This window comes from Coregonus lavaretus (assembly GCF_964263955.1).
Source record: "Coregonus lavaretus genome assembly, contig: HAP1_SCAFFOLD_7593, whole genome shotgun sequence".
NCBI classification, from domain to species: domain Eukaryota; kingdom Metazoa; phylum Chordata; class Actinopteri; order Salmoniformes; family Salmonidae; genus Coregonus; species Coregonus lavaretus.
Genome location: NW_028158136.1, coordinates 3 through 25,831, shown reverse-complemented (window position 1 = coordinate 25,831; position 25,829 = coordinate 3). Strand labels below are relative to the sequence as shown.

At 44.0% G+C, this 25,829-nt stretch overlaps 2 protein-coding genes across 2 annotated transcripts; one reads left to right on the top strand and one right to left on the bottom strand.

The window, feature by feature from the left end:
• The first annotated feature begins 601 nt into the window (after positions 1-601).
• LOC311124379 (cytohesin-4-like) lies at positions 602-20,323 on the top strand. Its single transcript, XM_084198541.1, has 13 exons — positions 602-755; positions 4,949-5,031; positions 5,344-5,408; positions 5,760-5,826; positions 7,725-7,843; positions 8,085-8,165; positions 11,539-11,651; positions 11,761-11,909; positions 12,213-12,324; positions 13,728-13,804; positions 14,269-14,340; positions 15,484-15,638; positions 18,844-20,323. The coding sequence occupies exons 1-13, from the start codon at positions 737-739 to the stop codon at positions 18,923-18,925; spliced, it is 1,194 nt and encodes a 397-aa protein (XP_084054667.1). The 5' UTR covers positions 602-736; the 3' UTR covers positions 18,926-20,323.
• A 1,545-nt stretch (positions 20,324-21,868) lies between these two features.
• LOC311124378 (protein FAM83F-like) lies at positions 21,869-24,979 on the bottom strand. The gene is made up of 4 exons (XM_084198540.1): positions 24,215-24,979; positions 23,703-23,824; positions 22,697-23,424; positions 21,869-22,531 (listed from the first exon to the last, which is right to left on the bottom strand). Exons 1-4 carry the CDS (start codon positions 24,365-24,367, stop codon positions 22,482-22,484), a joined length of 1,053 nt encoding a protein of 350 aa, XP_084054666.1. The 5' UTR covers positions 24,368-24,979; the 3' UTR covers positions 21,869-22,481.
• Between the last annotated feature and the right edge of the window lie 850 nt (positions 24,980-25,829).

Below are 25,829 nucleotides of genomic sequence, written 5' to 3'. Positions count from 1 at the left end.
TCTCACACAGCATGCACAAACACACATACACAGACCCCCCCCACACAGCAAAGATAGCCTGCCATCACACTTTGAAATGTAAGATATGTTTGAAATCAAATACCTCATCATCCTCATCATCATCATCATCATCATCATCACTGACTCTTGCAATGAAAATAAGTTGCTCACCTATAAATAACTTTTGGGCCTTGTTGACTGAACTGTAATGTTAATTTAAAACAGTAGAGGGCGGCTTAGTGCAATTTATCCAGGAGGGACCGATATTTTTCCCTCAGCCTGTATTTAGTTCACTCTAACAAAATAGTTATTAAAGTTCAACGTGTCAATAGCCGCTTTGTGAAAGTCTATTTATGCATGACACAAAATAAAATAGCCTACTTGTCATATTGTTTGATTAGAAAAATTATGTTTCGTTTAGAAGTAAACACTTCTTTATTGTAAACTGTAACATACATCTACTTTGAGGCAGTTGCTACATCATTTGCGGAAACGTCCACTTCTGGTCTAATGACGTTGATCTTAACAAGTAGCCTCGTGCCTATAATGTGATGGGAGAGGGAGGGAGGGAGGGGGGGGGGTGTTGCAACAAGTTAATCTTGACTGAGTGTCACTTTACAATATCGAGCTGTGGAGTTTGCATGGATGACACCGGTTTGTTACTTTATCATGTTTAAATACCTGTCGTTTGTACGGTGTGTAGCCTATCGATTTTGAGCGATTCTCCTGTGTGCCAATGACCGATTGCCAAATGGGTAAATTCACTTTTTAAGTCGTTATTGCATTACAATTCAGGGTCTAACATTTTATTTTCACCTGTGAATAGAAACATTGCTAGCAAAAGTAATCATGGTGGTAGACATTATCATCTTGAATTAGCCTACCTGGTTATGACATTATTGTAACAGATGTTGTACACGTTAGTGTACGTTTTTGTGGTCTTGCTATTTTACTGGGATCAGAAATCTTGCAAGAGGAACTATTTCCTTTCCTTACTTGTCACTGACATCGTTCCTGTTTCGAAACACTGTGAAGAATAATCATGAAAGGGGAAAATGATATCAACACATCAAAGAATGATGACACCTTTCTAAATGAACGATTACTTCATGCTCAGTTGTCATGACAATAAAACACCTAAAAGGATGGAGAATTTATTGTAGCCTGAGCGACAGTCTGTATGTGCTATCATACCAACTCCTTGTCACTCATTGCCATGCTATAGCCATGAGTTGGCAAAAGCACAGACATATTTGGGACCAGGCTTGTTTTATTGTGTGTTAGGATAGGCGACATTTTAAATCATTACATAACTTTGGCATCTCCAAACTTCATTTCCTTGAGTTACAAAAAGGTTAATATGTAGCTAAATTGCATTTCTTGTTAAAATGCATTGTAAATTATTACATTTACATTTACATTTACATTTTAGTCATTTAGCAGACGCTCTTATCCAGAGCGACTTACAGTTAGTGAATACATATTTTTTTATACTGGCCCCCCGTGGGAATCGAACCCACAACCCTGGCGTTGCAAACGCCATGCTCTATCAACTGAGCTACATCCCTGAGCTACATTCATAAATATGTCATCCCAAAACTTTGTTTAATGGAGTTACACAGATTATTTTGTAGCTAAATAGTATTACTGTCATGTCAGTGTGTGAGTTTAGGATCTTATTACAGGCTGTAGGAAGGGTGTGTAGAACAGAGAACTAGTTGTTAGCTGTTTAACAGCAGTATAGTGCTGCTTGTTGATATTTTTCTTTAACCTCTTAAATTAGGGCCAACACCCTTCTCTGGTTTGCATGGATGACTGCACACACACACACACACACACACACACACACACACACACACACACACACACACACACACACACACACACACACACACACACACACACACTGTTACATCCCCCTCCCGTACAAAAATACTATGGCTCATGGTTGACATGTTTGGATTAAGATAAACAATGTGAGTTTGGTTAGACTTACAAAAGCTCTTTTCAGTTTCAGAGTTACCGTTGCATTACTTTTCACAGCTTCACCAACATATAGAAAACACCACAACATATCCCTTGAACATCTTGTGTATAAATATCTAGCCTACTATAACTAAACTGGGTAATATCGCATTCACTATTGCAGTAACACAATAACTCCTGCATTAGCATACCACATACAAAGTTTCGAGCCGAGAGCTTATCAGGTAGGAGTATAGACAGACAGTGGTGGGATGAAGGGTTGTGAAAGAGAGAGTGGAAACACAATGTGACGGGATACCAAAAATATCGTGACACCTGTGTGGTGATGACTGGTATCGTTCCTATGAACGATACTAGTCATATTCTGGCCTTCTTCATGTGAATCTGATGCTAAATCTCTCCTGTGGTCAGTTCAGTGGTTTGCCTGTAATGTTAAGATTATCTTGCAGATGTACATAATAGGGGGATTGTGTTTAACTGTAGGCCATGTGATGAGATGTTGGGACTTCTGGTGCTTTTGAACAGCAGCTTCTTCCTTTTTCTCCTCTTACTCCTCTTCTTCTTCTTCTCCTCCTCTTCCTCCTCCTCGTTTCCCTTCTCTTCATCATCTTGCCTTTCTTCCCCCTCCTCTTCCTCCATCCGTTCTCTTCTCCTCTCTCCTCATTTTTCCTCTCCCTCTTTCAGTCAGTTCTATAATAACCCTCCTGTTGTTGTGTCTCCACCACAGTGTCTTCAGATAATAACCCTCCTGTTGTTGTGTCTCCACCACAGTATCTTCAGATAATAACCCTCCTGTTGTTGTGTCTCCACCACAGTATCTTCAGATAATAACCCTCATGTTGTTGTGTCTCCACCACAGTGTCTTCAGATAATAACCCTCCTGTTGTTGTGTTTCCACCACAGTGTCTTCAGATAATAACCCTCCTGTTGTTGTGTTTCCACCACAGTGTCTTCAGATAATAACCCTCCTGTTGTTGTGTTTCCACCACAGTGTCTTCAGATAATAACCCTCCTGTTGTTGTGTCTCCACCACAGTATCTTCAGATAATAACCCTCCTGTTGTTGTGTCTCCACCACAGTGTCTTCAGATAATAACCCTCCTGTTGTTGTGTCTCCACCACAGTGTCTTCAGATAATAACCCCCCTGTTGTGTCTCCACCACAATGTCTTCAGATAATAACCCTCCTGTTGTCTCTCCACCACAGTATCTTCAGATAATAACCCTCCAGTTGTTGTGTCTCCACCACAGTGTCTTCAGATAATAACCCTCCTGTTGTTGTGTCTCCACCACAGTGTCTTCAGATAATAACCCACCTGTTGTTGTGTCTCCACCACAGTATCTTCAGATAATAACCCTTCTGTTGTTGTGTCGCCACCACAGTATCTTCAGATAATAACCCACCTGTTGTTGTGTCTCCACCACAGTGTCTTCAGATAATAACCCACCTGTTATTGTGTCTCCACCATAGTGTCTTCAGATAATAACCCACCTGTTGTTGTGTCTCCACCACAGTGTCTTCAGATAATAACCCTCCTGTTATTGTGTCTCCACCACAGTATCTTCAGATAATAACCCTTATGTTGTTGTGTCTCCACCACAGTATCTTCAGATAATAACCCACCTGTTGTTGTGCCTCCACCACAGTGTCTTCAGATAATAACCCACCTGTTGTTGTGTCTCCACCACAGTGTCTTCAGATAATATCCCACCTGTTGTTGTGTCTCCACCACAGTGTCTTCAGATAATAACCCTCCTGTTATTGTGTCTCCACCACAGTGTCTTCAGATAATAACCCACCTGTTGTTGTGTCTCCACCACAGTGTCTTCAGATAATAACCCTCCTGTTGTTGTGTCTCCACCACAGTGTCTTCAGATAATAACCCACCTCCTGTTGTGTCTCCACCACAGTGTCTTCAGATAATAACCCTCCTGTTGTGTCTCCACCACAGTGTCTTCAGATAATAACCCTCCTGTTATTGTGTCTCCACCACAGTGTCTTCAGATAATAACCCACCTGTTGTTGTGTCTACACCACAGTGTCTTCAGATAATAACCCTCCTGTTGATGTGTCTCCACCACAGTATCTTCAGATAATAACCCCCCTGTTGTTGTGTCTCCACCACAGTGTCTTCATATAATAACCCTCCTGTTGTTGTGTCTCCACCACAGTGTCTTCGGATAATAACCCTCCTGTTGTTGTGTCTCCACCACAGTGTCTTCAGATAATAACCCTCCTGTTGTTGTGTCTCCACCACAGTGTCTTCAGATAATAACCCTCCTGTTGTTGTGTCTCCACCACAGTGTCTTCGGATAATAACCCTCCTGTTGTTGTGTCTCCACCACAGTGTCTTCAGATAATAACCCCCCTGTTGTTGTGTCTCCACCACAGTGTCTTCAGATAATAACCCTCCTGTTGTTGTGTCTCCACCACAGTGTCTTCAGATAATAACCCTCCTGTTGTTGTGTCTCCACCACAGTGTCTTCGGATAATAACCCTCCTGTTGTTGTGTCTCCACCACAGTGTCTTCAGATAATAACCCTCCTGTTGTTGTGTCTCCACCACAGTGTCTTCAGATAATAACCCTCCTGTTGTTGTGTCTCCACCACAGTGTCTTCAGATAATAACCCTCCTGTTGTTGTGTCTCCACCACAGTGTCTTCAGATAATAACCCACCTGTTGTTGTGTCTCCACCACAGTGTCTTCGGATAATAACCCTCCTGTTGTTGTGTCTCCACCACAGTATCTTCAGATAATAACCCTTCTGTTGTTGTGTCTCCACCACAGTATCTTCAGATAATAACCCTCCTGTTGTTGTGTCTCCACCACAGTGTCTTCGGATAATAACCCTCCTGTTGTTGTGTCTCCACCACAGTATCTTCAGATAATAACCCTTCTGTTGTTGTGTCTCCACCACAGTATCTTCAGATAATAACCCTCCTGTTGTTGTGTCTCCACCACAGTATCTTCAGATTTCACAGCAGATGAGAGGTTGGAGATTGAGAGCATGAAGATGCTTAAGAAAGACCTGCTAGATGACATCCAGGTAAACACACACACACACACACACACACACACACACACACACACACACACACACACACACACACACACACACACACACACACACACACACACACACACACACACACACACACACACACACACACACACACACACACACACACACACATACACGGGCGCACCCACACACACCCACACACATACACACACACACATATACACACACATACACACACACACACATACACACACACACATACACACACACACACGCACACACACACACACACTCACTAGGTCTATGAATCACCCTTGTCTGAACATCCTTTTCCAGAAGCTAAAGATGGAGATTGAGAAAGTCATGGCAGAGGTTCACGACTTTGAGTCTACAGAGGAGAAGTGAGTGGACTGGCCTTTAATCTTTGATCCTTCCTAAACCATTATCACTGTTCCTCTTTTATTAACCATTAGGCTTATGCATGACCTATTCACCCCCTAATCATTCCCTGTTCATCTCTTTTCCACCCTTTACATATTTAGTTGTTATCCTTTATTAACTATTTTTTCATATTTGATGAATGCATTATTCCTTGCTGATGAATCAGTTATTCACTAGTGAAACATGTCTTATTATTTCCTGTCCTGTAGTTAAAAAAACAATGAATTACACCTACCTACTTCATTACATCTTATTTGTTTACAAGGTCATTTGTTAAGAAGGCAATCTGCTGTTGTTTTCTCTCTACGCAGCAAAGTCCTTGAGAAGGGAAAGCAGTTCTCGAGCGGGAAGAAGAAATTCAACATGGATCCTAAAAAGGTGAGCGAACAAATGGTGTATCATGATGAGAGAGAGAGAGAGAGAGAGAGAGAGAGTGAGAGAGAGAGAGGAGGAGAGAGAGGAGGAGAGTAGCGAGAGCAAACCGCATCCTGTCCCCTCTGAGTGGGGGGAGGAAATGTTGGGGGGGGGGGCAGGGGAGACCATCTACAAGTAAGTACACACGTACACACACACACTGAAGCCATGATGACATCATACTTGACATACGACCCACAGCTCTGTATAGGTAGGTTGTGGCTGGAACAAATTATGCATTTCTCCTCTATTCTTACAAAGTGTCGTCTGAGAGAGTGGTATAGTCCACTCATATCCCCTTTGAATGTTTGGACACAGGAAAGCAGGGTGTGTGTGTGTTTGTGTGTGTGTGTGTGTGTGTGCGTGCGCATGTGTTTATGCGTGTTTGTGTGTGTGTGTTTGTGTGTGTTTGTGTGTGCGCGTATGTGTGCGTGTGTTCATGTGTGTTTGTGTGTGTGTGTGTGTTTGTTTGTTTATGTGTGTTTGTGTGTGTTTGTATATGTGTGTTTGTGTGTGTGTTTGTGTGTGTGAATGTGTGTGTTTGTGTGTTTATATGTGTTTGTGTGTGTGTTTGTGTGTGTGTGCGCGTGTGTTTATGTGTGTTTGTGTGTGTGTGTGTGTGTGTGTATGCCTGCTTGCTAGCGTCTATGTTTGAGCTACCTTCTCAAGACAAACAGAGGCTCCACTATGAGCTTCCTTTCTGACAGGAAGATGCATCTCTCATAACATGTACACTATACGGCCAGCAGCAATGCCTTGTGGGTGTCTCATCAAGACAAACCACTGTGGTTAAATTCAACCCCAGCATCATAGCTCTACCAACTCACAACATGCATCTGTTGCTACCCGTTAACTTCTATTCTACAGGACTAGATACAGAGTACTGATACAGGGAAAGATATTGGTGGATTGTTAGGTGATGACTGAAGTTGAATTATGTGTGTAACTGCTGGGCTGGTACAAAACCCTGCACAACCAGTAGATCTCCAAGACTAGGGTTGGTGACCACTGCTCTAGTGACTAAAGCTATTTACAACCAGTAGATCTCCAAGACTAGGGTTGGTGACCACTGCTCTAGTGACTAAAGCTATTTACAACCAGTAGATCACCAAGACTAGGGTTGGTGACCACAGCTCTAGTGACTAAAGCTATTTACAACCAGTAGATCACCAAGACTAGGGTTGGTGACCACAGCTCTAGTGACTAAAGCTATTTACAACCAGTAGATCACCAAGACTAGGGTTGGTGACCACAGTTTTAGTGACTAAAACTATTTACAACCAGTAGATCACCAAGACTAGGGTTGGTGACCACTGCTCTAGTGACTAAAGCTATTTACAACCAGTAGATCACCAAGACTAGGGTTGGTGACCACAGCTCTAGTGACTAAAGCTATTTACAACCAGTAGATCACCAAGACTAGGGTTGGTGACCACAGTTTTAGTGACTAAAGCTATTTACAACAGCTGACTATTGACACAGAATGTAACTTTTCCCCTCAGTTACAGTGCTGATGAGAAAGAGGAAGAGATATTGAGTTTTAAGGAATAGTGATTTAAAAAACGGTGCTCTAATTCCGGCTCACGCTTTTAGGAAGTCTAGTCAAACAGATGGAATCTATGAAATCATTCTGAAACAAGACAAACAACAGCATTTAACAACCAACCACAGATCGGAAGGCTGGTGTGTGTGTGTTACTCACTCTGAATGAATCCTGAGTCTCTATATGCGTCTGTTATCACTGCAAAAGCTATATACTAGTGTTCTATTTCAAGTGTTTTCTAGTATCTGACTGATTGTCTAATTGACTGGTTGATTGATTGGTTAATTGGTTAATTTATGTCTGTTTTACATCATTCTAGGGTATAAACTACCTGGTAGAGAACAAGCTTCTGGAGAGGAATCCTCAGCCAATAGCAGAGTTCCTTTACAAGGAGGAGGGGCTCAATAAGACTGCTATAGGAGACTACCTGGGAGAGAGGTAGAGACATGATTGGATGATGATGATGATGGTGGTGATGATGATGAGGGTGGTTGTGGTAATGATGTTGATGATGATGGTGATGGTGGTGGTGATGAAGCGGTGGTGGCTGAGGGGAGAGGACAGAGGGAGAAAGATTTTCAAGGAGTTGGGAGATAATGAAGTCATTTCAATAATAATATTATGAAAGCTCTTGTAGTTAGTGTCTCTCCGTCTACTCAGTGTGCTTGTGTCTTTGCAGAGAAGAAATACACCTCCAGACACTGAAAGCCTTTGTGGATCTCCATGAGTTCTCAGACCTCAACCTGGTACAGGCATTGAGGTAGGTTTACGGACTATTCATCAACTAACCTTTCAATTCTCAGCTACAGTACCAGTCAAAAGTTTGGACACACCTACTCATTCAAGGGTTTTTCTTTATTTTTACTATTTTCTACATTGTAGAAGAATAGTGAAGACATCAAAACTATGAAATAACGCTTATGGAATCATGTAGTAACCAAAAAAGTGTTAAACAAATCAAAATATAAAATTCTACAAAGTAGCCACCCTTTGTTTAACGCATTCTGTCAACCAGCTTCATGAGGAATGTTTTTCCAACAGTCTTGAAGGAGTTCGCAAATATGCTGAGCACTTGTTGGCTGCTTTTCCTTCACTCTGCGGTCCAACTCATTCCAAACCATCTCAATTGGGTTGAAGTTGGGTGATTGTGGAGGCCAGGTCATCTGATGCAGCACTCCATCATTCTCCTTGGTCAAATAGCCCTTACACAGCCTGGAGGTGTGTTTTGGGTCATTGTCCTGTTGAAAAACAAATGATAGCCCCATTAAACGCAAACCAGATGGGATGGCGTATCTCTGCAGAATGCTGTGGTAGCAATGCTGGTTAAGTGTGCCTTGAGTTCTAAATAAATCACAGACAGTGTCACCAGCAAAGCACGCCGACACCATCACACCTCCTCCTCCATGCTTCACGGTGGGAACCACACATGCAGAGATCATCTGTCACGATCGTCGTAAGAAGTGGACCAAGGCGCAGCGTGATATGCGTACATCTTTTAATGAGTACTTTACATAACCATAACAAAACAACAAAACGATAACGTGAAGTCCTAAGGTTAACAAACACAAACCTCTCCGGAACAAGATCCCACAAATGACAAGTGCAAAACAGGCTGCCTAACTATGGTTCCCAATCAGAGACAACATAGAAACACATGAACTAGAACATGAACATAGAACACTAAACATAGAAACTAACACCCTGGCTCAACATATAAGAGTCCCCAGAGCCAGGGCGTGACAGTACCCCCCCCCAAAGGCGCGGACTACGACCGCGCCAACTAAACCCAACAGGGGAGGGGCCGGGTGGGCATTCCGCCTCGGAGGCGGATCCGGCTCCGGGCATGACCACCACTCTCTAGCTACCCCCCCGTAGCAACCCTGGTCTGGTCTGGCCCCGCTGGCTGGAGCTGGACTGGACATCGGTGGAGCGGATTGCTTTGGCTCCGGTGTGGAGCAGCTGACCGATGCCGGACCAGGCACCAGTGGAACAGGCACGGACCGTGCCGGACTGACGACGCGCACCACTGGCTTGGTGCGGGGAGCAGGAACAGGCCAGACCGGGCTGGCGACGCGCACCACTGGCTTGGTGCGGGGAGCAGGAACAGGCCGGACCGGGCTGGCGACGAGCACCACTGGCTTAGTGCGGGGAGCAGGAACGGGTCGGGCCGTACTGGGAACACGCACCACTGGCTTAGTGCGGGAAGCAGGAACGGGTCGGGCCGTACTGGGAACACGCACCACTAACTTAGTGCGGGGATCAGGAACGGGCCGGACCGGACTGGTGACACACACCACTTGCTTGGTGCGAGGAACGGGACTGGGTTTCCTCATAAACCTCCGCTCCCTCTGCTGCCTAACCAGTTCCTCTCACCGTGCCTCTACACTCTCCTTCTCCCTTATCGCCTCCAGTAGCTCCTCCCTCTGACCAACTAACTCCTGCTCCCTCATGACCAATAGCCCCCGTAACCTGGTGGCCTCCTCTCCTATTCTGCAGATTCGCCCTGTAGCTGCCTCCTGCTGCCCCGTGTGCCCCCCCCAAAAAAATTATTGGGGTTGCCTCTCGCCTGTCTGACGACGGCCCGGTTGGCGCCGCTTCTCCTCTCCTGCCTGGGTCTCCCCATTCATCGCCCTCCGGTAACGGACGGCCTCCTCCTCTGTGATCTTCCCCCAACCGAGGAGGACATCCACTAGCGTTACCTCCGGCGTTTGCTCCTGGACACGCTGCTTGGTCCTTATTTGGTGGGATCTTCTGTCACGATCGTTATAAGAAGTGGACCAAGGCGCAGCGTGATATGCGTACATCTTTTAATGAGTACTTTACATAACCATAACAAAACAACAAAACGATAACGTGAAGTCCTAAGGTTAACAAACACAAACCTCTCCGGAACAAGATCCCACAAATGACAAGTGCAAAACAGGCTGCCTAAGTATGGTTCCCAATCAGAGACAACAAGCCACAGCTGCCTCTTATTGGGAACCACCCCGGCCAACATAGGAACACATGAACTAGAACATGAACATAGAACACTAAACATAGAAACTAACACCCTGGCTCAACATATAAGAGTCCCCAGAGCCAGGGCGTGACATCATCCGTTCACCTACTCTGCGTCTCACAAAGACACGGCGGTTGGAATCAAAAATCTCAAATTCTGACTCATCAGACCAAAGGACAGATTTCCACCAGTCTAATGTAAATTGCTCGTGTTTCTTGGCCCAAGCAAGTGTCTTCTTCTTCTTGGTGTCCTTTAGTAGTGGTTTCTTTCCAGCAATTCGACCATGAAGGCCTGATTCACGCAGTCTCCTCTGAACAGTTGATGTTGAGATGTGTCTGTCACTTGAACTCTGTGAAGCATTTATTTGGGCTGCAATTTCTGAGGCTGATAACTCTAATGAACTTATCCTCTGCAGCAGAGGTAACTCTGGGTCTTCCTTTGCTGTGGTGGTCCTCATGAGAGCCAGTTTCATCATAGCGCTTGATGGTTTTTACGACTGCACTTGAATAAACTTTTAAAGTTGTCTTAAAGTAATGATGGACTGTCGTTTCTCTTTGCTTATTTGAGCTGTTCTTGCCATAATATGGACTTGGTCTTTTACCAAATAGGGCTATCTTCTGTATACCACCCCTATCTTGTCACAACACAACTGATTGGCTCAAACGCATTAAGAAATAAAGAAATTCCACAAATTAACAAGGCACACCTGTTAATTTAAATGCATTCCAGGTGACTACCTCATGAAGCTGGTTGAGAGAATGCCAAGAGTGTGCAAAGCTGTCATCAAGGCAAAGGGTGGCTACTTTGAAGAATCTCAAATATAAAATTTGTTTAACACTTTTTTGGTTACTACATGATTCCATATGTGTTATTTTATAGTTTTGATGTCTTCACTATTATTCTACAATGTAGAAAATAGTAAAAATAAAGAAAAACCCTTGAATGAGTAGGTGTGTCCAAACTTTTGACTGGTACTGTATGTTAAAATAACATTAGGTCTAGAATACATTTGGTCAAATAACTGTATATGACTTGGGCTGAAGTTGTAGACTCATCTGAAGGCAGAACACAGGAGCTCTGTGAGTCTGACTGGTCTGAACCCCCTGTCTGAATGTCTGTCTGAATGTCTCAGGCAGTTCCTGTGGAGTTTCCGTCTGCCCGGCGAGGCTCAGAAGATTGACCGCATGATGGAAACCTTCGCCACACGCTACTGTGACTGTAACGCTGAAGTCTTTCAGTCTACAGGTGTGTGTGTGTGTGTGTGTGTGTGTGTGTGTGTACATGAATTTCCCTGAAATCACAATTAAAACTCTCTGTATAATGTATATGGCTATATTTCTCTGTGTTCCCTCAGACACCTGCTACATCCTGTCGTTTGCCATCATCATGTTGAACACCAGCCTCCACAACCCCAACGTGAAGGACAAGACCCCTCTAGAGAGATTCATCTCTATGAACAGAGGCATCAACAACGGAGGGGACCTGCCCAATGAGCTGCTCACGGTGAGACACAACAGCCAATCAGAGAGGCCACATAGGTCACATGATCAGGAAGTAGTAGTTAATTGACCAATGAGATGTTCATGGTGAGACACACCGGACAATCGCAGTGTTCGTATAGGTCACATGACCCTGAAGTATTGGGATTGGCCGCTATCTGGCTATGTAGTTTGGTTTATTTGGTTTGAAGTCAACCTTGATAGCAGTGGAAAGCTGTAGTTGTATATAAAATAAAAAAAAACACATATCAAACCAGGAAATGACCCTTACCTCATCAGCTGGCTTCTCTGCTGTCTCCCCCTTCAGAAACTGTATGAAAGCATCAGGAACGAGCCCTTTAAAATCCCAGTGGATGATGGGAACGACCTGACTCACACATTCTTCAACCCCGACAGGGAGGGATGGCTCCTCAAACTAGGTAACTAATTGTGTGGTGTTCATGATTTTGTTATTCACCCAATGTTCGCGGGTCTGATGGACCCACAACATTATTAGGTTTTTAAAACAATACAGCCATAACAATTTACGTAAAAATCCTTAATACTTAATACTTAGATGTTGACTTAGATCAATTACAAGCAATATAGACAGCATACATGGTTAATATTTGCCATTTACCAATGCTAGATGACATTGATCAATAATAGCGCTATTCGTTTTTTTTTATAACATTTGATTTTTGTAAACAAAAATCAATTATAATCAAGACATGGGTGGAATCAATCATGTTTATCTTGAACAAATATAAATGAAACAAGGTTTTCATCACTATTGATGTTTATTGTTTTGAACTGAACAAATTGGAAGGACAAATTTTAATGTATTGAAATAATGTATTGTAATAACATTGTGCAGGTTCGCGCAATACATTGTGAGGTTTCACACACTACAAAGGGTAAAGAGTTCGAGAAAAGCAGGAGACAGGCAGACAGGCAGGGAGACAGACAGGCAGGGAGACAGGCAGGGAGACAGGCAGGGAGACAGGCAGACAGGCAGGGAGACAGACAGACAGGCAGGGAGACAGGCAGACAGGCAGGGAGACAGGCAGACAGGCAGGGAGACAGGCAGACAGGCAGGGAGACAGGCAGACAGGCAGGGAGACAGGCAGACAGGCAGGGAGACAGGCAGACAGGCAGGGAGACAGGCAGACAGGCAGGGAGACAGGCAGACAGGCAGGCAGACAGGCAGGGAGACAGGCAGACAGGCAGACAGGCAGGGAGACAGACAGGTTGTTGGTGCTATGTTGAAACAGCAGGTCTAGGGAGGTGAAGGCACTCAGCAAACCTTTTTGTTTCATTTTTACTTGTTTTCACCTACACACACACTTTTCCACACTTTTATGGGGCGGCAGGTAGCTTAGTGGTTAAGAGCGTTGTGCCAGTAACCGAAAGGTCGCTGGTTCTAATCCCCAAGCCGACTAGGTGAAAAATCTGTCGATGTGCCCTTGAGCACGGCACTTTACCCTAATTGCTCCTGTAAGTCGCTCTGGATAAGAGCGTCTGCTAAATGACGTAAATGTAAATGTAAATGTTTTATTACCCTCGGGTCCAGTGGGCCTGAACAGCACATATGTAATATAAATGTGTAGGGGGGTGCACAGTGTGCTCTCAATGAAAATGTGTTATTTTACATGTTCTTCACAGAAAATGAGCCAAGGCCAATGAGTCTCAGGTTCTTTTAGTAAACATTGAAAATGGGTCCCACAGACCCGAACACCACACAAGGGTTAAAAGGATGTCAAAGCAACATGTACTTGAATACTTCCTGCTTCATTTGCAGTTGGCTGTTGCCTATCTATAATGACTCTGTTTGGTTCTCCAGGAGGCAGAGTGAAGACGTGGAAGAGAAGATGGTTCATTCTGACTGACAACTGTCTCTACTACTTTGAGTTCACCACTGTAAGTCTCTCCTACCTGTCTACCCTCTCTCTATCTCCATCCCTCTCTCAATCTCCATACCTCTCTCTATCTCCATCCCTCTCTCTATCTCCATCACGCTCTCCATCTCCATCCCTCTCTCTATCTCCATCCCTCTCTCTATCTCCATCCCTCTCTCCATCTCTATCCCTCTCTCAATCTCCATCCCTCTCTCTATCTCCATACCTCTCTCTATCTCCATCCCTCTCTCCATCTCCATCCCTCTCTCAATCTCCATACCTCTCTCTATCTCCATCCCTCTCTCCATCTCCATACCTCTCCATACCTCCTTTAAGTTCATATGTCGCTCTCCATCTCTCCCAACTTTCAACATCCATCTCCTACCCTCTCCTCCCTCCTTCCCTCCTTCCCTCCTTCCCTCTACTGTAACTCCCTCCATCCCTCCCTCTCTAAACTCCTTCCTCTAACCTCATCTCTCTGTACAGGACAAGGAGCCCAGAGGCATCATCCCTCTAGAGAACCTGTGTGTGAGAGAGATGGTGTATGGACGCAAACCAGTAAGAAACTATACTCATCCTTTAGGTCAGGGGTAGGCAACTAGATTCAGCCATGGGACGATTTTGTTTGGAGCGGATGGTTGGGAGGCCAGGACATAATTATAATAATTTGTACACTGCACATTGACCACAACTAAGCCCCAAAATACCTTGATAACAGAGACATATGCCTCTTTTTTTATTTGTGGGAATATTTGGGAACCCATTTCCTAAATTAAAGAAATGTAATTCATTTAGCTGAATTCCTGGTGATTTTATTGTTGTTTTTGATCCAAAGAAGTTTGGGGAAGCAAAAAAAACACTAGCTGGACGGTTTTGGGCCACCTGTTACCAACCCCTGCTTTAGTGTGTGTTGTGTGTGTTGTGTGTGTGTGTGTGTGTGTGTGTGAGAGAGAGAGAGGCCCTAAACAGAGAGGACACAGTGACAGAATGCCTGACCACTGTGACTGACCCAAACTTAAGGAAAGCGTTGACTATGTACAGACTCAGTGAGCATAGCCTTGCTATTGAGAAAGGCCGCTGTAGGCAGACCTGGCTCTCAAGAGAAGACAGGCTATGTGCATACTGCCCACAAAAGGAGGTGGAAACTGAGCTGCACTTCCTAACCTCCTGCCAAATGTATGACCATATTAGAGACACATATTTCCCTCAGAATACACAGACCCACAAAGAATTACAAAACAAACCCAATTTTACCACAGTGTGCAATCACAGCAGCAATATTTGTGACCTGTTGCCACAAGAAAAGGGCAACCAGTGAAGAACAAACACCACTGTAAATACAACCCATATTTATGTTTATTTATTTTCCCTTTTCTACTTTAACTATTTGCACATAATATGACATTTGGAATGTCTTTATTCATTTGGAACTTTTGTGAGTGCAATGTTTACTGTCAATTTTTATTGTTTATTTCACTTTTATTTATTATCTACTTCACTTGCAATGTTAACATATGTTTCCCATGCCAATAAAGCCCTTAAATTGAATTGAATTGAGAGAGAGAGAGAGAGAGAGAGAGAGAGAGAGAGAGAGAGAGAGAGAGAGAAAAACCCAGTAAGAATATACTACTCACTCTTACAGAATATCATCCTTCTCTGTGATTGATTGATTGCTCATGTCTGTCTCTTTGTGTTCCTCAGTACTGTCTGGAGCTGTATAACCCCAACAGCAGGGGTCAGAAGATCAAGGCTTGCAAGACAGAGACAGACGGCAGAGTGGTGGAGGGGAAACACCAGTCATACATGATCTGTGCCGCTACCGCTGACGAACGAGACACATGGATAGAGAGCATCCGGTACTTAGAACACATGGAAGAATACACACCAGTGGAGGCTGGTGGGAGGAGCTGTAGGAGGACGAGCCATTGTATTGACTGGAATGGAAAATATGTAACGGAGTCCAACATGTGGTTCCCATGTGTTTTGATGTGTTTGATACCGTTCCATTTATACCATTCCAGCCATTACAATGAGCCTGTCCTCCTACAGCTCCTCCCACAGACACACTCACAGATACACACACACACTACTCTCTTAATACGTGTTAAGTAAAAAAGAAAAAAGAAAAATAAATAACAAATAATTAAAGAGCAGCAGTAGAATAACAGTAGCGAGGCTATATACAGGGGGTACCGGTACAGAGTCAATGTGCGGGGGCACAGGTTAGTCGAGATAATTTAGGTAATATGTACATGTAGGTAGAGTTAAAGTGACTATGCATAGATAATAAACAGAGAGTGGCAGCAGCGTAAAAGAGGGGGTGTGGGGGGGACAATGCAAATAGTCCGGGTAGCCATTTGATTAGCTGTTCAGGAGTCTTATGGCTTGGGGGTAGAAGCTGTTAAGCCTTTTGGACATAGACTTGGCGCTCCGGTACTGCTTGCCGTGCAGTAGCAGAGAGCAGTCTATGACTAGGGTGGCTGGAATCTTTGACAATTTTTAGGGCCTTCCTCTGACACCGCCTGGTATAGAGGTCCTGGATGGCAGGAAGCTTAGCCCCAGTGATGTACTGGGCCGTACGCACTACCCTCTGTAGTGCCTTGCGGTCGGAGGCCGAGCAGTTGCCATACCAAGCAGTGAAGCAACCAGTCAGGATGCTCTTCATAGTGCAGCTGTATAACGTGGTCCCCTGTAGCTCAGCTGGTAGAGCACGGCGCTTGTAACGCCAAGGTAGTGGGTTCGATCCCTGGGACCACCCATACACAAAAATGTATGCACGCATGACTGTAAGTCGCTTTGGATAAAAGCGTCTGCTAAATGGATTATTATTATTATATTATATTTTTGAGGATCTGAGGACCCATGCCAAATATTTTCAGTCTCCTGAGGGGGAATAGGCTTTGTCGTGCCCTCTGCACAACTGTCTTGGTGTGCAGAGGTCACGGTCCTCCTTTTCCTGTAGTCCACAATCATCTCCTTTGTCTTGATCAGTTGAGGGAGAGGTTGTTATCCTGGCACCACACGGCCAGGTCTCTGACCTCCCAATAGGCTGTCTCATCGTTGTCGGTGATCAGGCCTACCACTGTTGTGTCATCGGCAAACTTAATGATGGTGTTGGAGTCGTGCCTGGCCATGCAGTCATGGGTGAACAGGGAGTACAGGAAGGGACTGAGCACGCACCCCTGAGGGGCCCCAGTGTTGAGGATCAGCGTGGCAGATGTGTTGTTGCCTACCCTTACCACCTGGGGGCGGCCTGTCAGGAAGTCCAGGATCCAGTTGCAGAGGGAAGTGTTTAGTCCCACGGTCCTTAGCTTAGTGATGAGCTTTGAGGGCACTATGGTGTTGAACGCTGAGCTGTAGTCAATGAATAGCATTCTCACGTAGGTGTTATTTTTGTCGAGGTGGGAAAGGGCACTGTGGAGTGCAATAGAGATTGCATCATATGTGGATCTGTTGGGGCGGTATGCAAATTGGAGTGGGTCTAGGGTTTCTGGGATAATGGTGTTGATGTGAGCCATGACCAGCCTTTCAAAGCACTTCATGGCTACAGACGTGAGTGCTACGGGTCTGTAGTCATTTAGGCAGGTTACCTTAGTGTTCTTGGGCACAGGGACTATGGTTGTCTGCTTGAAACATGTTGGTATTTCAGACTCAGTCAAGGACAGGTTGATAATGTGAAGACACTTGCAAGTTGGTCAGCGCATGCTCTGAGTACACGTCCTGGTAATCCATCTGGACATGCGGCCTTGTGAATGTTGACCTGTTTAAAGGTCTTACTCACATCGGCTACGGAGAGCGTGATCACACAGTTGTCCGGAACAGCTGATGCTCTCATGCATGCTTCAGTGTTGCTTGCCTCAAAGCGAGCATAGAAGTAATTTAGCTCATCTGGTAGGTTCGTGTCACTGGGCAGCTCACGGCTGTGCTTCCCTTTGTAGTCTGTAATAGTTTGCAAGCCCTGCCACATCTGACGAGCGTCGGAGCCGGTGTAGTATGATTCAATCTCTATTGACGCTTTGCCTGTTTGATGGTTCATCAGAGGGCATAGCGGGATTTCTTATAAGCGTCCGGGTTAGAGTCCCGTTCCTTGAAAGCGGCAGCTCTACCCTTTAGCTCAGTGCGGATGTTGCCTGTAATCCATGGCTTCTGGTTGGGGTATGTACGTACGGTCACTGTGGGGACAACGTCATCGATGCACTTATTGATGGAGCCAGTGACTGATGTGGTGTACTCCTCAATGCCATCGGAAGAATCCCGGAACATATTCCAGTCTGTGCTAGCAAAACAGTCCTGTAGCTTAGCATCTGCGTCATCTGACCACTTCTTTATTGACCGAGTCACTGGTGCTTCCTGCTTTAGTTTTTGCTTGTAAGCAGGAATCAGGAGGATAGAATTATGGTCAGATTTGCCAAATGGAGGGTGAGGGAGATCTTTGTACACGTCTCTGTGTGTGGAGTAAAGGTGGTCTAGAGTTTAATTTCCTCTGGTTGCACATTTAACAAGCTGGTAGAAATTATGTCAAACGAATTTAAGTTTCCCTGCATTAAAGTCCCCGGCCACTAGGAGCGCCGCCTCTGGATGAGCGTTTTCCTGTCTGAAGTAAATCCTTTGTGTCCGACTCGTTAAATAAAAAATCTTCATCCAGTACAAGGTGAGTAATCGCTGTCCTGATATCCAGAAGCTCTTTCGTTCATAAGAGACAGTGGAGGAAACATTATGTACAAAATAAGTTACAAATAACGTGAAAAAACACACAATAGCACAATTGGTTAGGAGCCCGTAAAACGGCAACCATCTCCTCCGGCGCCATTGCAGTACATGCCAGAATGTCGCGATTCAAAACCAAAGTTTGCAGGCAAAACCTTTGCAGTGGTTCTAGTTAAGGTAGTTTGCTCTCCATCTTGCTAGCTACTATTTAGTATTTGATTGAAGCGGATAGAGCAGTGACGTAGGCGTTGACGTACGGTAGTTCCTCTATGTTGCTTAGGGTGGAGTTGTGTAGGCTACACACGCTCTCACAACACCATTAACAACCCACCATCCTGTTATCACACGTTACAGAGCCAGCATCACCAAGGACCCGTTCTATGACCTGGTGTCGGTCCGTAAGAAGAAGGTGATCAACCAGGCTCCCCAAGACTGAGACGGGACAGCACCCCCTGTGGATCAATCACAGTACTGCATCACAGATGGAGATGGAACCCCTACAACAAATAGCACAGTCAATGGACTTTGGTTCAGTTGAACTGACTAAGCATTGGGAACCTGGACACTTTCAACAGTGAGAATGAGGACTTTCTAACTTAGAAAGGAACTTTTGTCATAATGAGAATTGAGGGAATTTTTTGTTGTTGCAAGAAGAGTCCTGAGAAGACTGCTGGGGGGAAGACTGACTTGGACTTTTGTCAGGATTAAAAGGGTGGAACTGTGTACTGTCTGGAAGAGTGACTTCTCATTTTGAACCACACCGTGTCAAAGGACTTCCTTCTTATCCTGTGAGATGAAATAATGTCATTGTCAATAACTGTCAACGTGACCTATAAATACCGTTTGTTGATAAGGTGACAGAAGCGAAGCCAAAAGAGCGGTTTCTCATGTGTACATAAGGCAGATAGATACGACCTCAAGCATGGCTAATTCCACCTACTGTCCTTGTATGACTCTATGATTGTGTCCCAAATGGTGCTCTATTCTCTATATAGTGCACTACTTTCAACCAGAGCCTTATGGACCCTGGTCAAAAGTGGTGCACTAAATAGGGAATAGGGTGCCATTTGAAACGCGACCCTCTCTGTATTATTACCAGACCACACCGGTCTGTTGTGACTCCTAGTCTGTCTGCTGTTATAAGTATGGTTTATCATACCTGTTCTATCTTCTGGACGTACATCATGTAAATAGATACCACCTCAAACATTGCTAGCTTCACCAACTGCACTAGGGCGGCAGGTAGCCTAGTGGTTAAGAGTATTGGGCCAGTAACCACGAGGCTGCTGGTTCGAATCCCCGAGCCGCCTAGGTGACAAATCTGTTGATGTGCCCTTGAGCAAGGCACTTAACCCATAATGCTCCTGTAAGTTGCTCTGGATAAGCGTGCCTGCTAAATGACTGAAATATATTTGTCTCTGTATGCTAATACTGTAGAGAGGATCTCTGAGTCTCCTGGTTATTGTATCTGTTCTATCCACTATGTCTATAGATGATAATGCATTGGTGAGCGAGAGAAACCATCACATCTCACCAGGAAGTCAACACAGTATTTATATCATAGAGATAGCATACAAACACACAAAGAACTCTTCTGTCACTGTCACGCCATACAAGCACCAAACACACAGAACTCTTCTGTCACCGTCACGCCATACAAGCACCAAACACATACAGAAATGCTGTTACTCTAGGACATATAATGCAATATTTTGGGAGTACATATGCTGAATTATTGTCTCTACCATGTTTTTCTATTCATGTTTTATTTTTACTCGTTCTTTAATTGTTAAATTGATTATTTAATAAATGCCATATAAAGGCCATTGTGGACATGTCAGATTACTTTGGGTGGTAGTTGCCTGTAAGCACAGATCTAGAATCAGCTCCCTCTCTCCCAGTCCTATTCTCAACCATCAGAGAGTTCATGTTAAACTGACCTTAGATCATAAAGGTTTAATAAAGGTTAAATAAATAAATAAAAATAAGAAAGATCAGTGGTCAGGGGCAATTCCACCCTACTGAGAGCAGCCAGTCCTGTTTTCAGTCAGAAGGAAAGGGACACCTGCAAGTTCCAGTTGAACACACACACACAGAAAAAAACACAGGTTCCTCTATCTCTCACTTCCTCTTACTGTTTGTTGCATGTGTGTGCGTGTGTACGACACTGATCTCTATAGAGAAGTGACCCCTGCCGGTGGTGTTTGGAACAACACACTAGAAAATAGGACCATCTCTCATCTCCTCATCTGACAAAACTAACAGTGGTATAACCCAACCTCCTTATCCGTTTTCTAATGGACATAACATATTGTCTCATACCATTATGGTTTTGTCTTGTATTGAGAAAACTTAAAACAAACTTTGAGTCTGTAGCAATGGTATAGCCAAGTTATTATCTTAGGATTATTATAGGTCTACATTAATGAGTCAAAGGCTAATGACTGGTATGCAAAAATATTCCTACAGGTGTTTAAAACCTCAGTGGTCCCTTTGTGTTTCTAATGATCCAGGGTGTAGTTTCACCTTGGTACAGATCTAGGATCAGCTTCCCCTCCCCCAATCCTAACATTAACCATTAGTGGGGGGGGGGGGGGAATGCCAAACTGACCCCAGATCAGCGTTTATGTTGGGGCAGTGTTGAGCGAACAGTGGTCTTTAGTCATCAACACCTCTCATCGCCTTCCTGTGTGCCTCTGTACTTCCTGTTTTAGTGTTGCGCCACACACACATCGGCCCTCCCTTGCATCAGATCCCCTCACGCCTGTGGTTCCTCTCTGTGGTTGGAGCTGTAGCAAACACCCAGAGGAAGGAGGGATGTGTGTGTGTGTGAGAGAGAGAGAGAGAGAGAGAGAGAGAGAGAGAGAGAGAGAGAGAGAGAGAGAGAGAGAGAGAGAGAGAGAGAGAGAGAGAGAGAGCGAGAGAGAGGCTTAGAACTGTTGCAAACACACCCAGAGAGAAGGGGGAGAGGGTGGAGGGTGGAGAGAAAGCAAGAGGGAGAGAGAGAGAGAGAGAGAGAGAGAGAGAGAGAGAGAGAGAGAGAGAGTGATGGGGATGAGAAGGAGAAGGAGAGATTGGGAGGGGTATATTATATATCATACAATATATTTGTGAGGAAGTGATAATGCTTGGTCACATCAGCAACACAGTACTAAACTACTCCACCCTCCCACACACACGTCAGAGCGTCAGAGCAAGTGTTCCAACTATTGAATATTTTCTGCTCAATCCGATCTACAGCCACTAGATGGCAGACCAAAACCATCACTATCTCTAGTGCCTTTACCGAAGATAAAGCATGACCACAGAAACCTTAAACATCATCACACATGACTACCACTGGTGAATCAGGCCACAAAGTTTACATGACTCGCAAACTCAGAAATACATTTTTTTTTAATGTACTGAATAAACACACACTCAAATATCCATTCAAATCCATTCCATAATCCACTTATCATTGACATACTTTGGTCACAATATGGAACATACACCTAAAATATACATTAATTACATACAAGACTTCACAACGCAACATGACATTATTCTTTACATGGCAAAATAAGTATCACAAACTTGGTGTTCAGTGAGCTGGAATCCATAGCAGTGAAACTGCCACGTCCATTTGCAATATTACAACAACAAAGACGTTACTTCAAACAACCAACAATGTTTTCATTGCACACCATTGCACGTGCGATAGAACAGCAGAGTATATACTCCGATTTATATTTACCACGATGCTGGATGAACATTTCCTCAAAATAAAAACAATAACAAATGTGCCTGGGGCCAGTGGCGCTGTTCCACCTATTGCAGATCTCAGCTTTAAGGCACAGGAAAGCTCTGTTTGTCCATAGAATATCTCTGTACTGAGCAAGTAGAATTGACACATTATAGTAATTATTGCACAAGATCCCAAAGATATTATGGAAGTCCACAGAGAACCAGTTGAGTGGGGTGGTTTGATTCCGGATTGACTCTGGTTTGAATCAGGATTGACTACATTTGTTCTTCGTTGATCGCCTACGGCTCTTCACGCCTGAAAGAAAGAGAGAGGGAGGAAATTAGTGCAATGGTTAAATGACTTGAGAGATCGAGAGATAAACGAAGAGATACAGGTATTGACATAACAATGAGAAAGAGAGAGGGAGAGGGAGAGAGAATCAAACTGAGCTCAAATATTTAGACAACAAAAACAACTTACTCTCATTGTCTTGTGTGCTGACAGTCTGTAGGGAAACACTCTTCAGGCCCATTTTAGACTTCTTACTCTTCTTTGGTTGTTTCACCATAACTTCAAGGTTATCCATCTCCTCCATACTATTGGCTCCCAACGATGTGGGGGAGGGGATTGGACTGGTTGCTGGGCTATCACCCCCGGTGACAGCGCTTTGATTGGCTGTCAATTTCACCTTGAAGAGTTTCTTCAAAGAAGGGCGGGATTTCTTCTCCAGAATTCCGTTGTTTTTTGTCGTCCCTACTTTCCCGCCTTCGGATGGTAGTGGAGTGAGGTTATCCAACCACTCGCTGCTCACCTGCATTAGTCCCTCAGGTCCCTCCGTTATAGCCGTCTTTTCTCTGCCTGGTAGATCCTGCAAGGACCCCGTCAGTCCAGGAATACTATTCCCGTACACCAGAGAGTATTTGGGGTTGTGGTATTTATGTGCAGGCACCTGGAGATCACCTCTACGCGAGTTGCCTAGACTGACCTGGAATCTGGATGTGGCGGCTGGTAACTGGGGTTTTACGGGCTCCACTTTGAGCCGCGCGGGGACGGCCATGTTAGGTGGGCTGAGGCTGAACTCCTTGTAGAGGTCCAGTTTTTCAGAGACGGCATATAGCTCGCAGAAGTCGCGGTCGAAGAAGTCGACCACCTGGCCAGTCATAACCGTGATCATGTTGCGGTCCATCCGAGACGAACTCCATGAGAAGCTAGAGGAGAAAAAGATCACAATAATTATTTTTAGGTCTTCAACAAAGACACAGTGAAACAAACACACACAGCAAGAGAAGCTAGGAGAGAAAGAACACAGATATGTTATGTCTTGAACGTGAACACACAGTAACACACACAAGACAGAGAGAGAGAGAGAGAGAGAGAGAGAGAGAGAGAGAGAGAGAGAGAGAGAGAGAGAGAGAGAGAGAGAGAGAGAGAGAGAGAGAGAGAGAGAGAGAGAGAGAGAGAGACACATACAGCTGCTTTCTCTCACCTGTAGGAGCCGAACATGACTTTGTCCCCATCAACCAGCATGTATTTACTACACAGAGAACCAGGGAGTCTACCGAAGGACAGACCCAACCCTGGACCCTGAATTGTACGAGTCCTGATATTCTGAACGATACAACACACACAGTTATATAAAAGGGTTAGGGTTATGGTAACTTGTTATAACTTGTTATTATGCATACACACAGAAAGCCATCAACTCATCAGTGTTAAGCCTAGCATATCTAAACTACCATCTGTGAATATTAACATAGAAATCTTTTGAATTTAACATGCCAAAGATCATTTGACATTTTAGTTATTTAGAAGACGCACTTATCCAGAGAAACTTACAGTAGTGAGTCCATACATTTTCATACTTTTTTTTATTTTCTGTACTGCTCCCCCAGGCATGTCACATGATCACACATGACACAGGGCCATAGTACAACACATATGTGAGTAGCCTAAAGCCTTCAATGCTCCTCTGCTTCAGTATGAGGGACCGTCTCTTACCCGTAGGTGCTGAGCACCGACCTGCAGCCTGCAGCACATGTCCAGGAAGTGTGGAACCCCGCTAGCATCCAATAGGATGTAGATGGCCACGGAGCGCCGCGACGCTGCATCCAGCAGGTCCTGCAGTATCTGGATGTCTGTCAGCAGGTCCATTACTATAGCTAACACCTGAAAGATACAAATACAATCAAAGCTTATTCAGAAAATCTAATACAATCAATCTTTATTTAAACACACATAGAGTCAGGGGTATTCAAATACAATCAAACTGGAGGGAGAAACACAGCAAATACATTCAAATCAAACTTTATTTAAAGGTCTGTCAACAACTTAATTTAAAAGCCATACAATTTACACAATGTATATGAAATATAGCTAGAACAATAAATGGAAATAAAAAGTCATTAAGAACAATAGTAGTAAATCATACAACTTGAAAGTCAATAAAACTATGAAAAACCTCCCTGACAAAAGGCCATATACAACAATCACTGACTGTCGGACTGAAAGCACAAGCTGGGCCTACAGAAAACACATATACTAAACCCAGGTTGTTATAAATGCTTATAAACAGTGCCATCTTGGTGGTGTAGAGACATTTTTGCATTTTTAAACCAATTCCTGCAATTCTACACATTTTACAATGGAGCGGAGAGAGAATGTTGCATTTTTAAATCTAATTTCCTGCAGTTCTATGCATTTTGCCATGGCTAATGTTGTGTTATTTTTCTCAAACATAATAACAAAATAAATACTGCTAAATTCATTGTTTTGGGAACTTTCAATTCTCCCTGAGCTTTAATTTAGGTGATTGTTAGTTCGCAAAGATTACATTATGAAAAAATCTATATGTCCATTATCTTTAATACAATCTTTATATATGGTTTTAGTGGTTTAAATGTACACTGAAAGCGTTTTTCCATCCCAAAAATTATATATATATTATATATATATTTTCGTCCTGTATTTTTTTTTTTTTTTTTTTTTTTTTACATTGTTTGGACATAGGCGGCCCATAAAACCGCTTAGGCGATCTGCCTAAGGATTTCAATGGCAGAAAAATCCCTGTAGTTGACCCAACATGTCTCCTAGTTGCCCCAACGCTACCAGGCTGGCAGAGACAAAGCAGAGACAGAGACAGGTATGTGGGGAGGGATTTAACACAACATAAAAACACCTGAGGAATGAACTAGGAAGTGGAATCTCAGTTATTATCTTTTCTCAGAACTGGTTCTGTTCTGCTTAGCTTTCACTTTCTTTTCAGTTGGCGATATATGGAAAGGGAATTATTGAAAATGTAGGAATTTCCATGGACCTAGAACTCTCGGGACTAAGATGAAACCGATACATTTACTTGAATGTGTCCACAACACAACACTGCCTTTTCAGTCTTGTCACGATCGTTTACGGATGAGACGGACCAAGGCGCAGCGTGATAAGCGTACATATTTATTAACGTACTGAACACGAACAAAACAACAAACAATCGATACGTGAAGTCCAAGGTAGACTAATAACATACCTATACTGAACAAGATCCCACACAGACTGGTGCCAAACAGGCTGCCTAAGTATGGTCCCCAATCAGAAACAACGAACTACAGCTGCCTCTGAT